Source organism: Danio rerio, chromosome 7 (assembly GCF_052040795.2).
Source record: "Danio rerio strain M-AB ecotype USA chromosome 7, GRCz13ab, whole genome shotgun sequence".
In the NCBI taxonomy this organism is placed as follows: Eukaryota; Metazoa; Chordata; class Actinopteri; order Cypriniformes; family Danionidae; genus Danio; species Danio rerio.
In genome coordinates this window covers 43,139,080-43,156,098 of record NC_141027.1, presented here as the reverse complement: position 1 = coordinate 43,156,098, position 17,019 = coordinate 43,139,080, and the positions used below count along the sequence as shown (strand labels likewise).

The 17,019-nt window shown below is 37.1% G+C and overlaps 1 protein-coding gene across 8 annotated transcripts in view; it reads right to left on the bottom strand.

The window, feature by feature from the left end:
* Positions 1-2,386: 2,386 nt before the first annotated feature.
* Positions 2,387-17,019, bottom strand: part of adamts18 (ADAM metallopeptidase with thrombospondin type 1 motif, 18) — an 87,780-nt gene continuing 73,147 nt past the window's right edge. For all 8 annotated transcript variants that reach the window (XM_087261636.1, XM_087261637.1, XM_087261638.1 and 5 more), the window contains 5 exons: positions 14,875-15,079; positions 12,870-13,064; positions 10,581-10,817; positions 10,307-10,484; positions 2,387-5,948 (listed from right to left, as the gene is read on the bottom strand). In XM_087261636.1, the coding sequence (XP_087117762.1) occupies positions 5,830-5,948; positions 10,307-10,484; positions 10,581-10,817; positions 12,870-13,064; positions 14,875-15,079 (934 nt within the window). In that variant the 3' untranslated portion in view covers positions 2,387-5,829. The remainder of the gene's footprint in view (positions 5,949-10,306; positions 10,485-10,580; positions 10,818-12,869; positions 13,065-14,874; positions 15,080-17,019) is intronic.

Genomic DNA, 17,019 nt, shown 5'->3' with positions numbered 1-17,019 from the left:
GAGCTGAAGTGACACAGTGAATTGTGAGAGTGAAGAGTCTTCTGTGTGCATGTTTGTGTGAGGAGAGAGAGAGAGAGAAACAAAGCGAGTCTGCACCATGCACAAGAGGATATAGAAATGCCACAGACGTGCTTGGTATTCAGTCTTCATAATCAGTGTCTGTGCATCCAGTGACACGGATGAGGAATTGCTCCTTTCTTTTACGAGTCTCTCGATGCTGTCAGAAATTATCACAAATAATTGTACACACAGGAAATTAAGAAATATGACAAAAATGACAAATGCGTGCATACTATGAGGAGGAAGAGATATTCAAGAGTGCCAAGGGAGGGCTTAAGCAAACTCAGTGTGATTTACTGGGGCATTTAGTACACACAGGAACATTTTGCCTGGAACACAAAGAGGAAAGAAAGGAATACGAATGTTTGGGTTATTTCACATTAGGATTGGCTGGGAAACATTGTTCTGTGTATCAGAGGTTTTCCGTTTTAGTGTTTATAGCTTATCATTATCAGTGGTGGAAAGAGTAGTGAAAAATCATACTCAAGTACCATTACTTGCCCAAAAATCTAATGCAAGTAGATTAAAAGTATCTGCTGTAAATATTACTGAAAATATGAGTAAAATGTAACCCTTTTAAAAGTACCCAAGAGTAGTGGGTATTATGCTGTGAAAAGTTGATGCATTTACATGCAGTTTGTGCGGGGATGTGTAAACGTAACATTCTGTAGTGCATTTTGTGATCTTCCTACATTCGTTCGATCCTTCTAACCTTTATTCCATTGTTTGTTCTGTTCTTTATTCATTCGTTGTTCGTTCGTTCCTTCATTCATTTGTTCCTTCGTTCCTTCCTTCATTTGTTCACTTGTTCATTTGTTTATGTTTTTACCTTCCTTTATTAGGTCCTTTGTTCATTCATTCATTCATTCGACCATTCGTTCCTTCAGTCCTTTGTTTGTTCAGTACTTCCTTCAATCCTTTCTTCATTAATTTGTTCTTTCCTTCGTTCCTCCCTTCATTCGTTCACCCATTTATTTGTTCATTCGTTCATATTTTTGTTCCTTCCTTCATTAGGTGTTTTGTTATTTCATTTATTAGTTCCTTCCTTAGTTTGTTCAGTCCTTCCTTACATCCTTTCTTCATTAATTTGTTCCTTCCTTTGTTCCTCCCTTCCCTGCAGGCACAGGACATCAACATGATGTCATATTGATGTTGTACCCCTCATACCCCAATTTTGTGGGGACATTGGATTTTGTTTGGAAATGAAATTCGGGTTGACATCAGAACCCAACATCAGGCTGACAGCAATATCCAACCTTAAATAAACCAAAAATCAATGTCTAATTATGTTACACCTTGACATTATGTGGATGTTATCACTGTGATATCTGTCAGGCGTTGGATTTTGGTCACTTTCCAAAACAAAATAACAACCAGATATCAACGTAATTTGACAATGTTATTGTATGTCAAAATAATGTTGTTCTAAGACACTTGCTAGAGATTAAATTTTGGTCACCTGACATCATGACCTAAATCTAACCTAATAATAACGTCTTATGATGTTGTGTGCCTGCTAGTTTAATTCGTTTACTCATTCATTTGTCCGTTCGTTCACATTTTTGCTCCGTCCTTCATTAGGACTTTCATTCATTCATTCATTCCTTCATTTGTAGAGTCCTTCTTTGAATCCTTGTAAGGTAATTTCAGTTATCATACAGACAACATCCTTCATTTTCTCATCAGTGATATGCAGTCAACAAAAAGTCTCTGGGTCATTGTGTGCAAAAACTTGGGACACCTTCTAGGCCTTTTTTAATGCTTCTAAAAGGATCGCTGCATTTATAAAGCACCCATGTCTTGAGGTTGATTTACTTTCTATGTGCGATTTGACTGGACAAGAATCACAGGACTGATTTTTCTACTTTAGCCAATTACCATAGACAAGAAAGCAAGAAATTAGTGACTGCAGGTTGAAGGAAAGTAGTAGAGTAAAAGTACAGATACTGCACTAAAAATGTACTCAAGAGAAAAGTATACATTTTTAAAACTACTTAGTAAATTACAATTCCTAAAAAAAACTAGTCAAATACAGTCATTTGTAATTTGTTACTTTTCACCACTGATAATCTGTCCCTTATAGTGGCACAATTTAAACAATGTTTTATATTTACATGAAGACCAAGTCTGTTTTCCTTGTCGATATTATGCTAGGGAGTATTTTATTTAAAACCCACTTTGCTGCTGGCTTGATGTTCATAGTAATTTGTTGTGATGACAGCATATCATTTTTCATCCCTTAAATATTGCAGCGTTTTCATCGTTCAAGTGCTTTCTGTTCTCGCCGTTGCAAGACCACTAAGCGGAAAAAGCCTCACTGGAGGGATACAGTAAATCAAATACTTTTTTATTATAAAACTTTCAGCGAAAATATTAAATATCACACTTACAGTGTGCTATTATACAGGAAGCTCCTCTCCAGACAACACTGTAGCCCAGGAACTATTTTGACATAGTAATAAATTACAACGTTTTTCCGTCCAGACAGTGAGAAAAGACATAACTCATCATTTGTACAACATACATAACATCACAACAAGGCTAAACAATGTATTTCCCCATTTGTTCATGATTAGGAACACTTTTAAAGTCGAGTACAGAGACCGAGAGTTCATTAATGGACATCCAGAAGTTATACAACTAAAAATAAACGGAAGTACCCTTTGAAATGGTTCTGCAAAGAAAGAACTGCACCCTGCAGTGCAACATCCACTTTTAAAAGTGACCTTTTGCACTTATTAGTGTATGCAAATATCCCTTCAAGGGATTGGGGACTGGTAATGAAGTGTTTGGAATGAAATGAGGACAGAACGAGTGCTGATGCTATACCTCTTGTGCCATCTGCTCTAATGTTTATTGCTAGAGCACGACCGTCATACCTGAACCCTGTGCGAGGTGAAACTCCACTCTTCTGTTAAGCACAAAACAACTGCAGCACTCCGAGAGTTGGAAGAGAAAGAGACGGAGAGCTCTAACAAAGTAAACTGAGATGAGGTCCCGAGTCCTGGGAGGCTTGGGTTTGTTAGCTGCTCCTCCTCCTGAACATGACACTCACTCCTGCACACTAATTGGTCCCTCTAAAGTGACTGAGAGCAAGTTACTCTACTCTCTCTGACACACATCTGGGACGAGCTCAGCCCTCTCGTACGCCGTGTGGGAGATAGCACTGCATGAACAAATGACACACACTAGCGCACATACACAAACGTAGTTCATCCGTCGATGGACCCACTACATATTTCAGCAGAAGCGCTGATCTTCATTAATGATAAATCTATCTTGTCTGCTTTAGACTTCTGTGCTGATCACATGGGATTGCGAATCAATTTTACAAGTCTCAGCAGTTCCACAGAGATAATCTGCGCATGTTAAAATGTGTTAAAATCAGAAGCCTACATACATGGACGCTCTCTTGACTGGCGATTTTGGCAAGTCTTAAGTTAGTTTGTAAACATGAGATCATCAAAAGGGTTTTGATTGCCAAGGAAAATATGATATGATGTAGTTAGGCTGTTTAGGGGTGTAAAAAATGAAACATGAATGTACACTGCACTTCTTATTGCACCAAAAACACTGATTCAAAATATTTCCTGATTTAATAAAGCAGTCATGTAAAGCAGGCGCAATTAAAATGTCCTTACTTTTTCTGCATTTTTTTTAGCAAATTTAGCATGAATGAAATCCAATTTGAATTCCAATCTGCATTTTAAATTAAAGCAAATGTTCCTTGACTGTTGTAAAGTACATGATGCCAATGTTTTGACTACATCGTGTTTCTTGGAATGAAAAATGGAAATAATAGTAAAAAAAATGCATTCTCCAAATGTTTGCCCTCAAACTGTTGCTGTAGTGTAAATGAAAAGCCAAAATACATAAAGTTTTCTGTGTAGTCTAAAATGTTGTCATTCACAAAATATGCATTTAAAACACGAGACACGTTGATAATTGTCACGAAAATGAGACTCTTCTGTGCAAAACACTGAAAAAGCAGTGCGGCACGGAATAGAGAAAGACACATTTCAAGAGTTCACACTTAGATATTGCTTGATAATATTAGCAGGTTTGGCATGCTGTCCCAGGAGAGAACCCTGAGCTCGAAGATTATTGAGCCCAGAGCTCCCGCCTGGTCTTGTAAGGGGGTACGAGATCAGGTAGTTCTCAATCAATCATATCATGTGCTCCTCTCAAAATTGAGCTGCGCTCACACTGGACGTTTCTCCCCATAGACTTCCATTCATACGCACATGAATGCGTCAGACCGAAAACGCAAAGTCATGCATCAAGTTTCGTAGTTCACTGCGTTGCAAAGTTCAAACTTGGTGACTCTGACCTGCAAAATCGCATCATTTGACTGCGTGAGACCAATCGCGGATTAAAACATGACATCTCTGGACAGAAATTTTAAATACGGACCAATCGCTCGCTTTTTTAAATGTCTAATCATCTTGTTTATTCCCACCCCTTTTCGCAGCACCGTCCGACAGAATTTCGCATGCTCAAACTCCAGTGTGACCCCGCAGCTTTAGTTAGTGAAACTTCACTTCAAGAGTTCACACTTAGATATTGCTTGATAACATTAGTAGGTTTAGCATGCCGTCCTGGGAGAGAACCCTGAGCTTGGAAATAATTGAGCCCAGGGCTCCCTCCTGGTTGATGAGCATGTAAAGGTGTCCGTGATCAGATAGTTTTCAACAAATCCTCTTGGTAAAGGAGGAAATGGGGTGGATGGGGGATTCTTCAAAAAACGAAGATAAGGGAGTAATACTAGACGGGTTATTTACAGGGAGTTTGAATTAATCTGATTGCCTTAGTAATGATTAGGGATGGGAGACCAGTCTCGATCAATCATACCACATGCTCCTCTTGAAATTAGTTTGTGAAACGTCACTTCAAGAGTTCGCACTTAAGATATTGGCTTGATAACATTCACAGGTTTGGTATGCTGTCCTGGGAGAGAACCCTGAGCTCGGAGATGTTTGAGTCGAGGGCTCCCGTATGGTCAATGAGCATGTAAGGGTGTCCGAGATCAGATAGTTCTCGAGAGCTCACCCTGTTAAGGAGGAAAAAGGGGAGATGGGATGGATTTATAGTGGGCACTAGACGGGCTATTTATAGTGAGTTTGGATTAATCTGATTGGCTTACTAATGATTATGGATGGGAGACCAGCTGCAATCAATCATATCACGTGCTTCTCTCGAAATTAGTTTGTGTAACTTTAAGTAAGTGTTTACACAGAAATTAATTAAAAAGCAGTGCAGTGGAACAAAAATGGTATGAATGGGCTCTAAGGATGTTGTGTTTCGGTTTTCATTAACTTGCTGGTAAACATATTGTTTTATGGGTTCGTCTGGAGCTCAAAGAGGAAACACAAATTCTACAGTACTTCAGGAGTGCACAGCCACACATTGACCAGAGTAACGCCAATGGTTCTCATCAATGTAGCATATAGCTGTCTCTTAATGGCTTTAACTGATGCTTGCATCTCCAATCAAAGGAGAACAAACAAAGGTATTTACAATGTAAATGTTCCGTAGATTGGCTTTTGAAAAACCTCCAATAAAGCCAGAATCAGTCCAATGTGTTTTTGAGTTCCTCGGACACCAGGCTCTCATTATCTCTTATCAGTCCAAGACACGGACTGTTGGAATTTCTCTTTCTGTACCACATCTCGCAAATATCAACTTTGTCCATAGTGGCCATCTTTATCACAAGGATTTACAGATCTCAGAGTCAGTGAGGAGGCCTGAGGGAAGTGAAGATTTTCTGCTTTACTGTCTCTTTGCGGAGCAGGACTTGCAGCATTGTTGACCGTAGAATTTGTGATTGCAAACACCATGCTGAGGCACCAGATGACACCAGCTGAAGAAGTCAATGCATGGCTGGTCTTCTGTTAACGGAAAGACACAAAATGACTATTATTTTGAGTACCTTCTCATCATTTCCTGTTCATCAATGTAAAATGTCTTTGACACAATCCACATTGTATAAAGTGCTACAGAAATAAAAATGACTGGATCTTTTATTTAAGCCTGAAGAAACACTTTTGAGTAAGTGCTGTTTACCATGAATATAGAGACGTTGCAGAGAGGTTGCTAACCACTTGGAAATACAGCTCTGGCATACTGATAAGGACCTGACCTGCTCTCTGAAGACCCTCAAACTGAAATCTCCCATGGGAATGAACAATTATGCACACAAACACAGTTCTGTCCTTTGTGTTATGTGCTCAGTACTACCAAAATAAATAAAAAAACATATATCAATATGTTTTCCAGTGTTGGGTTACGGCTGGAAGGGCATCCGCTGCGTAAAACATATTCTGGATGAGTTGGCGGTTCATTCCACTGTGGCGACCCATGAATTATAATGTGACTAAGTCAAAAAGAAAATGAATGAATATTTTAATATGTTTTCGAGTTTTCAAAATCGTTATAATTAAATGTAAAGTTCACCCAAAAATGAAAAAGTGCTGTTGATTTAAACACAGCTAGACCATTCATGAAGTAGGTGACTTTTACCTTCTAAATAACATTAAATAAGGCTAATGAAACAACAGTATAAACATATCACAAACAAAACGTTTGCCCCTGGCTCCCACTAACGTCTTATGAAGTGAAATGCTAATGTTTATGCTATTTTTTTCTTCTATTGAACACGAGAATGTTTGAAGATAGTTGGAAAAGGGTTGCCATTGACATCCAAAGTAAATAAATAAATAAATACAGTGGACGTCAATGGGCACTGGTTTCCAACATTCTTTGAGAAAAAAAAACTGTTCAACAGAAGAAAAAAAAATCTCAGATAGGTTTGGAGCAAGTGGAGGGTGAGTAATGAGTACCGAGTAAATCATACTTAAAAGTACTATTACTTGCCCAAAAATATAGGGCAAGTAGAGTAAAAGTATCTGCTGTAAATATTACTCAAAGTATGAGTAAAAAGTAGCCCTTTTTAACGTACTCAAGAGTAGTGAGTATTACGATGAGGTTGATGTGTTAACATGTAATTTGTGTGTGTGTGTGTGTGTGTGTGTGTAAACGTAACATTCTGAAGTGCATTTAGTGATTCTTTAAGGCCATTTTGGTCATCATACAGTAAACATCCGTCATCTTCTCATCAGTGACATCCAGTTTAAACAGTCTCTGGGTCATTGCGTGTAAAGTATCCTCTTGGAGACTTTTAATGCTTCCAGACGGTTTGCTGCATATCTTGAGGTAGTTCATTATGATGCGATTTACTTTCTATGTGCAAATTGATTGGACAGAAATCATAAGACTGATTTTTATAATCCCTGTAGACAAGAAATAATTAAGTAGTGACTGCTGGTTGAAGGAAAGTAGTGGAGTAAAAGTACCAATACTGCACTAAAAATGTACTCAAGGGAAAGTAAAAGTACACAACTACTTAGTAAATTACAATTTCTGAGAAAAATGACTCAATTGCAGTAATTTGAGTATTTGTAATTTCTTACTTTACACCACTGATATTGCATAAGTCAGTGTTCCTCAACTACATTCCTGGAGGTCCACCAGCTCTGCACATTTTTTATGTTTTCTTAACCAAACACACTTGATTCAGATCATCAGCTCAATAGCAGAGACTAAAAGACCTGGGCTGTTTCTTAGTATGCGTTCTTGCATCCTTGTGTTCTCGTGAAAGGTAATCATCAACCGTAAAAGTTCATTTCAAAAACTCAAGACCAACGGAAGACGTGTGAAAGTTCCCGGATGTGTTCTTGATATCGAGGATGCGTCAATGCAGTCTTAAGCACTAAATTCGCTCGAGAAGTCCCAGAAGTCATTTCAGCTAAATAAAGGAGGTGGGAAGCACAGCATTCTATACCCGTTTATTAATGAAGTTCAGAGATATAACTTATTGAGTTTCCCTCAATGAGAATTTTGTGCATGGTATATGTATTGAAAAGGGAGAAAACAATAAATCGTTGTATGAATGCTGTAATGTTTAAATCCTTGTCCGTTACAAATATGTGAAGGTCATGTGACCATCAGCAAGAGCAGCATCTCATTTCTCACAGGGCGCTTTCTGTGTTCTCGCCGTCTTCCGAATTCGTTCTATAGAGGTAACCTGGCAAGACTTCTCTCCATGAGAACGCAAGTCTGGGAATCGAGAAACAGCTCTGTAAAGGGTATGACAGACAAAAAAGAAATCCAAAACATGCAGAATTTGGTGGTGCTCCAGGAATGTGGTTGAGAAATACTGGTATAAGTCATACTATTATGATATTAATTGATGATGTTTAATCACACATTGTATTTCACTCTTCTGTGGATATATAATTCAGTTGACTTGTTATCAACTGAATCAACAAGCAAACTGCACATTGTTTTTACAACTAATACATAATGTATTAATATAAACTCTAATTCTATTAGTGAAGCTTGATAATTGCCTTTGATACATGTGAATCAAAACAACAATAAAACGCACTGAAATTATGTATACATTTATGCAGTTGGCAGATGCTTTAGCCAAAGTAAGGTATCCATTTTATCAGTAAATGTTTCCTGAGAATCCAACCCATGACATTACTAACGTCATGCTCCGCCAGCTCCTCTACAGAGCGAGATATGAGAGTCCTTAACAAACAAACATTCAGCGGTAAGTCATAACCAATAAACATTCAGTGATGTGTCCTCTCAGGCATTGCAGGTACTGTTGAGCGAGATAAGAGTTGAGGTAAAAGTGGGAGTTCAGGTCTTAAGGATGGCAACCATTCATTCATTTATTTATTCATTCATTCGTTCATTCATTTATTTTCCTTTGGCTTAGTCCCTTTATTCATTAGGAGTCATCACAGCGGAATGAACTGTCAACTTATCCAGCACAGGTTTAACACAGTAGATGCCCTTCCAGCTGCAACCCAGTACTTGGGAACACCCGCACACTCTCACATGCACACACATACACTACCGCCAATTTCATTCATTCATTTTTTTTGTTGGCTTAGTCCCTTTATTAATCCGGGGTCACCACAGCGGAATGAACCGCCAACTTATCCAGAATGTTTTTACGCAGCGGATGCCCTTCCATCTGCAACCCATCTCTGGGAAACATCCACACACTCATTTATACACACACTCATACACTACAGACAATTTAGCCTACCCAATTCACCTGTACTGCATGTCTTTAGACTGTGGGGGAAACTGGAGCACCCGGAGGAAACCCACATGAAGGCAGGGAGAACATGCAAACTACACACAGAAACGCCAACTGAGCCGAGGTTCGAACCAGCGACCTTCTTGCTGTGAGGCGACAGCACTACCTACTGCGCCACTGCGTTTGTTTTGAGCACTTCTCAAGTGACTGCCTGTTTAAGATAAATGATCAAATGTATTCATGTGATAGCTACTATTCAAGTCTGCTGTGTCACAAATCCTTCTAATATAATTTAATAATACTTATTATTATCATTATTATCAGTCTTAAAAAATGTAATGCTGCTTAATATTTTTTGAAAACCATAATATTGCTTTTAGTTCTGTTTGATTACCCCTTCCCTGCCAGTAATTTTTTTTTAAAGTTGCCAGCCCTGTGTGGAGTTTGCATGTTCTCCCCGTGTTCATGTGGGTTTCCTTCGGGTTCCTTCGGTCCAAAGACATGTGGTATATAGGTGAATTGGGTGCAGTGATGGCGTAAAACATATGCTGGATAAGTTGGCGGTTCATTCCGCTGCTTAGACCCCAGATTAATAAAGGGACTAGGCAGAAAAGAAAACCAATGAATAAATGAATGAATGAATGAATGAAGTTACCAGCCATCACCGGTTTTTTGTTTCTTTTTATGATTTTCACTTAAAATTGACAGTGCCTTAGAACATTTTCTGCTAGAAATATATGACCATATATGATGTGATCATGTTTTATCACCACTTGAATGCAAATTGCAACATTTTGACAAAAAACAGAGAAAATGCACACACACTTAGGAATGGATCTCTTTGCTGAGGCAATCAAAAGTAATCAAAGAAAAGCTGTACAACTCTTCATTTTTAAATGCAATCTGACTTTAATGTTCTCTGATTATCTTATAATTTGAGACAAGATTTCTAGTCAATGGTGGGAAAAAGAGTTAGTAGAAAGTTTAAAACAGTATTTAGTTATACTTGCTTTATAGCACTTTTTATTTTATAATTTTACTGACCAAAAGTGTTTAAATAGCAGTACAGACTGAAAATGATGTTTTGTTTGATTCGAATGTCAAATGTTAAACTAAAGCAGCTTTTACCTTTAAGAGTGGGTGAAGGAGGTGGGACTGGCACTGGGATTGGAGCAGGACAGAAGTGTGTATTGCAGGCCCGTGAGCTTATCGGTCTCTGGTGAGGGAAACAGCCCACTGACGGACGCCCCTGTCTCAGACACTGAACACTGCGTGTCTGCACCCCACCACCACAGGACACTGTGCACTGAAATACACAGAGACAGGACCGAAATATTAGAGCCTTGGCAGAATAGAGACAGAACAAAGGACTGATTAGTTATGAAGAGCTAGTTACACAAACCTGCAGCCAAGGAGAAGAGTACCAGCCCAGTGTCACAGAAGGTCCGCCAGGCTGGAGGAGCTGGGGTGCCAAGGGCTCTGGGCAAGGGCCGTTATTACAGGATTGCTCGAGATCTGCTTCAGGCTTTTGTAAGTTCCTGCACCTCCTCGCAGGGAACTCGGTGTAGCCTCCTTGAGAGTCTTTCTCCCCACAGTGCAGCTCTCTTCTCCTTACTCCTGCTCCACAGGAGGCCGAACACTGTCAAATAACCCAACAATTAGATAACACATTGTTTCCATGCAAATCCTATGAGGGTAAAACAAAATGCCAATGAGAAAATCGACAAAGACTCTGACGATCCACAAAGGATCATTAATATCCACGCACACGCAGTGTTTAATTGGCCATAACACTTCCTAATGGGCAGGGTTGGGTTAAGTTACTTTTAGAAGTAATATATTACAATCATGAGTCACTTAAAACTTACTTAGTTTTTTTTTTTTTTATAACTTTTGTATTATTATTATAATCTAATGTATTCAACACTTCTAATAAAATTATAACAATGATAAACTCATTCTTATTATGAAGTTGATCTAAGCTTGTATTATACTTACTATATATGTGGGACTCTTATTTTGAAAATGAAACTGTAAATATAGAGCTTTCAGGTACCAAAACCAGGCATGAAGTATCTCATCTCATGACAGCTCATTGTCAGAACACAACATTTTGCAAATACTGTTTTACAAAGCTGTTTAAATGTATATTTTGTTAGTTTATCATGTATATTGTGTAATTTGCGGTTGTTTGTATGTAATGAAGCAAAAAACACATGTAAACTGCTCAAGATAAGTGTATAGTGGTAATTCCTGAAGTTATAGACCATTTCATTGTGGTGATGCTATTGGCCCATGAACATGTCCTGCTTGTTATCAAACTACTTCATAACTGTAACAAGAGACAAATCATTCATAACTTAATGTTAAAACGCATACCATGACAATTTAGCAATATGTGGCTCTTTTTGGATTCTTTGAAGCTATTGAATTAAAAATGTAAAGCAGGAAATATGTTGGGACCATTGTTTTTGTTTACATCCCTCAAAATAGTCAAGAGGATATAAAACTGTTGTAACACTATTTTGATTGTCTATTTGAGTATTAGTAGACTTTCTTCTTTATATCTGTCGATACTGCTCCTTCAACAGACATTTAACTGACTATAAGAAACTTGCAAGTACATGTGATCTTACACTAACCCTAACCTAATACTCTACTTACAATTTAATGAGAATCAGTTGTCATGTAGATGCAATGTAACTTAAATTTAACAAACGGACCATCAAAGTAAAGTGTGACCAAAACTGTTTCTGGAAAATTTCAGATATTACCTAAGCCACATACTTTCTATGTATATACCAGAGAACAATTTAACATTAAATCAAGGAACTCTATCACACCTTTGAAAATGCTGTTTCTAAAAAATGATGATGGATGTTTAGTCAACAGATACATTTTGTACATATAGATATCAATGTCTTTACCAGCATTAGCCAGCTACACGTTATTCACTTATACTTTGTAGCGTAAATATAAATGTTAATATGCCCAATATTCCAACTGAATTACTTAAATGACCTAAATTTAATTTGCAATAACAAACCTGAAGCATAACATAAGTGTGACATGAATGAGCCTGTAATTACTTAAATATTTTGCTGAAAAAATATTATACCAGAAGATTAGGCTGAAAACACACTCATGTCTGGTCTCTTAATATCATCACTTAAATCACCATTTCTGTCCTTTTTATTAATATTTTTTTTTACTTTTATGGATATACAATAATTTCCCTGTGCTGGGAAAAGCCTCCGCTGTGTAAAACATATGCCGGAATAGTTGCTGGTTCAATCCGCTGTGATAAATTCAGGGACCAAGCAGCAGGAAAATGAATGAATGAATAATATGCATTAAGATGACTTATACTTTTTCTACTGCTGCAATGTGGATTTGAAACTTAACGTAGGCAAAGCATGTTCTGGCCTATCTTAGAAAACTAACTTTTATTAGCTTTAACACAATAACTTAATCAAAATGTTTTTAAGTGAATCCACATTAATCTAGCCACAACCTAAACTGCATTGGATTGCATCACACACCAACATCATGTATGTTGTCTGAATTTGGATGTTACTGTGTGTGATTTGCATAACAACATTTTATTACCATCAATGTATGCACATTCTATATATGAACAGTTTGTGCGAGTGCTTCTACATAACCTTTGATATTCCTATGAGGGCCTTACCTCTCCCCAGGCGCTAGTTATCCACTGAAGACGCTCATTCTTGGGGCAGCGGCTCAGCACACAGCTCTCCTGGGCTTTGGGCTTCAGGTGTAATTTACACATGCTGTCAGGCACCACCACAGCCCTGGCACCTGGATCAGTGCTCCTGCAGAAAACACTGCGCTTCTTCAAGCCTCGTCCGCAGGTCTTCGAGCACTTCAGAGAAGAGAGAAAAAGAAAGATAAACAGAGAGAAAGAGAGTTACCCTCATGCGGTCTTTGAGTGATGTTAGTTTAAGCATTGTAAAGGTCACAGTGGCACGCAGTTTCACCTCCAACAACAGTTGATATGAACTCTGGAGACAGGCGCTGTGAACTTATTCTGACCTTTAAAGGAGGAATTTAGTCAATATCAACTACCATTTCTCAAAGATTGCAAACGCTTTATGTGTAACAATGATTTATGATTTACCATATTTCATCAAATTAGACTGAAAAAAAAAAAGTTTAAAGATTCAGCTTCTCTGCTACTGATCAAATGAACTTTGGTGTGTTTCAACATTCTCTGGAATTCCTGTTTATATGAAAAAAAAAATCTTTCAGACACATAAAAACTATATTTAAACCAGCAGATATGCTATGGCAAAGCATGTTACAAGATTTTAGATTAAACAGTGTGCTCATTTGTACTCCCAAACAATGCATGGTCACTTCAACCATGTGCAGAATGCACTCTGAATGTAAACAAGAGTGAGACGGATGAAGCAGAATGCGCTACATGTTCAATAACAGCAGGGGGCAGTAATGTTTCAGCTCTGATGCTTTTACAATTTACTCTGGCCATCTCAAATATTCCTTTCAATATTTGGTTTATTGCTTTAAAGTGGAACTGTTTGAGCATTTTACAAAAAATGAATCTGAAGGGGTTACAATTTAAGGGGGTGTTTATATAATAGGCATTAGCAGAATTTCTGAATTTCAGCACGATCTGGTCAAGCTCAGACAACTAAATTTGATTTATTATAACATGATTTGCAAAATAAAGTGAGTTAAATACAAGAGTTGGATTGAAAATAGCCCATACATTTGTAAAACTATCTAACAGAATAAAAGAGAACATTTCAGGCCTTTTGGTCAACTGAATTTAACAATTTTATAATTATTATTATTTTATATAACATTTATATGAATATTTTAGCAATCTTATTTATTTATTCAGTTAGATAGTTAGAATTAACTAATTTTAACTGTTTTTCTTCTTCTTTTGACTATATTTGCAATACAACATCCTATTTATTCTATCTAAGGTTTATTGCTTTAAAGTGGAACTGTTTGAGCATTTTACAAAAAATGAATCTGAAGGGGTTACAATTTAAGGGGGTGTTTATATAATAGGCATTAGCAGAATTTCTGAATTTCAGCACGATCTGGTCTGTTTTTCTTCTTCTTTTGACTATATTTGCAATACAACATCCTATTTATTCTAATGGAAAGAAATAGATGGTGATAGATAATGTGTTGTGATGCATATTTATGTTACACACTCCTGTGTAGGAGCCGTGACTTATTACCTAGCAAATATTAAGATAATGGCTATTTGTTAGCACTTACTGTGTAAAGTACATATTCTGTATGATCTCATTACCTTAATAAGCAAATTAGTTTGTTGAGTGAAATGTCATAGGTAATGGTTTGGCAATAGCAAGAATTGTACCCTAAAATAAAGTAATAAGATATACTTTTTTTCTTGTTTTGTTTCTCTGTAGGTTTTGTAATATATTTGGTCATCATTGAAACTTAAGCAAAACAAAATAACCTATCCTATTTATCCTAAACATATATACCTGACTGCATATACAGTATACTCTACAAAACATCTTAAAACTTAACACAATACAATTACACACTAGTCAGACTGTACAAGTGACATTGTGAATCCACTCTTTTCAAACCACAAAAACTAAAATGCTGAAAAAAAACATAAAGTGCAAAGAATTGACAGAATATTGTGTGTAATCCAACAGTACCTGGGTCCAGGAGCTGGTACTCCACTCTGGAGGACATGACTGTGTGTTGCAGGGCTGTAGTTGAGCCGGAGCCATTACTGGGCACAAGGACTGAGCGGCCACCTCCTCCCGCTGGTACGTCACCTTCCTCAGGCAGCGGATGTTTCTCGTCTGCTGGCCACCTCCACATGTTCTGCTACACACTCCCCATTTACCTGTGGTCCAGCTGTCAAGACAAAACATCTGATCTTGAGGCATGAACCCGAGCTATTTCACATTACCTCAGAAGTGAGCATAGTACTTTACTATAGTCTACTATTAAACACAGTTATTTACAACAATAAATATATAAAGACAACACCATTATTTTTTTATGTCACATGGTCCACTGAGTCTTGCTGATTGGTGATCAAAAATATAAAAACCTTTAGACACAAAGCTTGTGTTTTTATTATTTTATCACATTTTAACATGGAGGAGGACACTGGACATCCATACTGCATCAACATCATTTATGACTTAAAATAACTGGTTTGTATTTGATTTTTTCCCCCCCTGTCTTTTATGTCACATGATCAATTGAGCCTTACTGATTGCTGATTGAGAATATATGTGGTCAGAAAATTGTAGAATTAGCCAAAAATACCATGTATGGGTCAAAATTATCATTTTCTTTTATCAAAATCATTAGAATACTAAATAAAGATCATCTTCAATGAGGACATTTTGTACAATTCTTATCGTTAATGTATTTTGTATAATTTTTTTTTAGTAATATGCATTGCTAAGAACATCATTTGGACAAGTTTAAAGGCAAATTTATCAGTATTTAAATTTTTTTAAACCCCTTAGATTCCAGATTTTTAATAGTTTTATCTGGACTAAATATCCTAACTAGCCATACATCAATGGAAAGGTTTAGTTCAATCTATTCAACTTCCAGATCATGCATAAATCTCAGTATCCAAAAATTGACACTTATTTGTGGCCCAGTGTCACATGCAAGCCTTTGGTAACAAAACTTGAAGAGGAGACTTTACATCCATACTGTAGGTCACAGACATGTACACACACATACACACAATCTTCTTCAAAAGAAATCTGCCTAATGTGATGATCATTAAATTATGACTGATCTGATTACTCTGCACACCACATGATGGAAACACTAATGAAGAAACCACATACATCTGTGTGCACCCGCTCCACCCTTTTCCTCATATAAACATACACATTTATCTTTTACGCTAATTCTTCCAGCCACAGAACTGAAATGCTACCAGTAGACGCAGACATCTTGAGTTCATAAATATGATTTCTTCACATTTCAAAACATTACTAAAGTCATAGTGGCATCAATTTCACTGCAGCAATATGATGAACAACAGCTGGCATAAATCGAAATCACTCATTTGAATACTCTCAGTATATGTCAAAGTTTGTCTTTGCACATTTGGCGTTTCCAAATTGTATTTGTGATATTGCAACAGTGCCCCCTCATGGCCAATCATGTAAAAACATGTTTGAAATTATTAACCTTAATTAAATTGAGTGTGTATATGTATTGAGTGTGTATGTGTATGTGTATGTGTGTGTGTGTGTGTGTGTGTGTGTGTGTGTGTGTGTGTGTGTGGGCTGAGTTATTCTTTATATATTTATTATATATATTATGTATATATATTTTCTTTTACACGTTTTAACAAGCCTCTTTGCTCAGTTTATTTGCTTTGGATTCATTTGATCAAAATTAATTGACATAAAAAAAAAATCTAAATAACAATATATTATTTTTTTCAGTTTTTATTAAATAAATTTATTTCTGTCCTGTTAAAGCAGAATTTTGATAATTAAACAATTATACATAAATCATTTCATAATGTTGATTAGGTTCTTGCAGCACAAAAGAACATTTAGAAGAAGTAATTTAACATTTGTAATAAATATCTGGTTTAATTTGGCACTTTTTTGGAATGGGGATAAAATTTAAATAATTTGTATGAAAAAATACTTGCATGGGCGACGCAGTGGCGCAGTAGGTAGTGCTGTCGCCTCACAGCAAGAAGGTCGCTGGTTCGAGCCTCGGCTGGGTCAGTTGGCGTTTCTGTGTAAAGTTTGCATGTTCTCCCTGCGTTCACGTCCTCCAGGTGCTCCGGTTTCCCCCAGAGT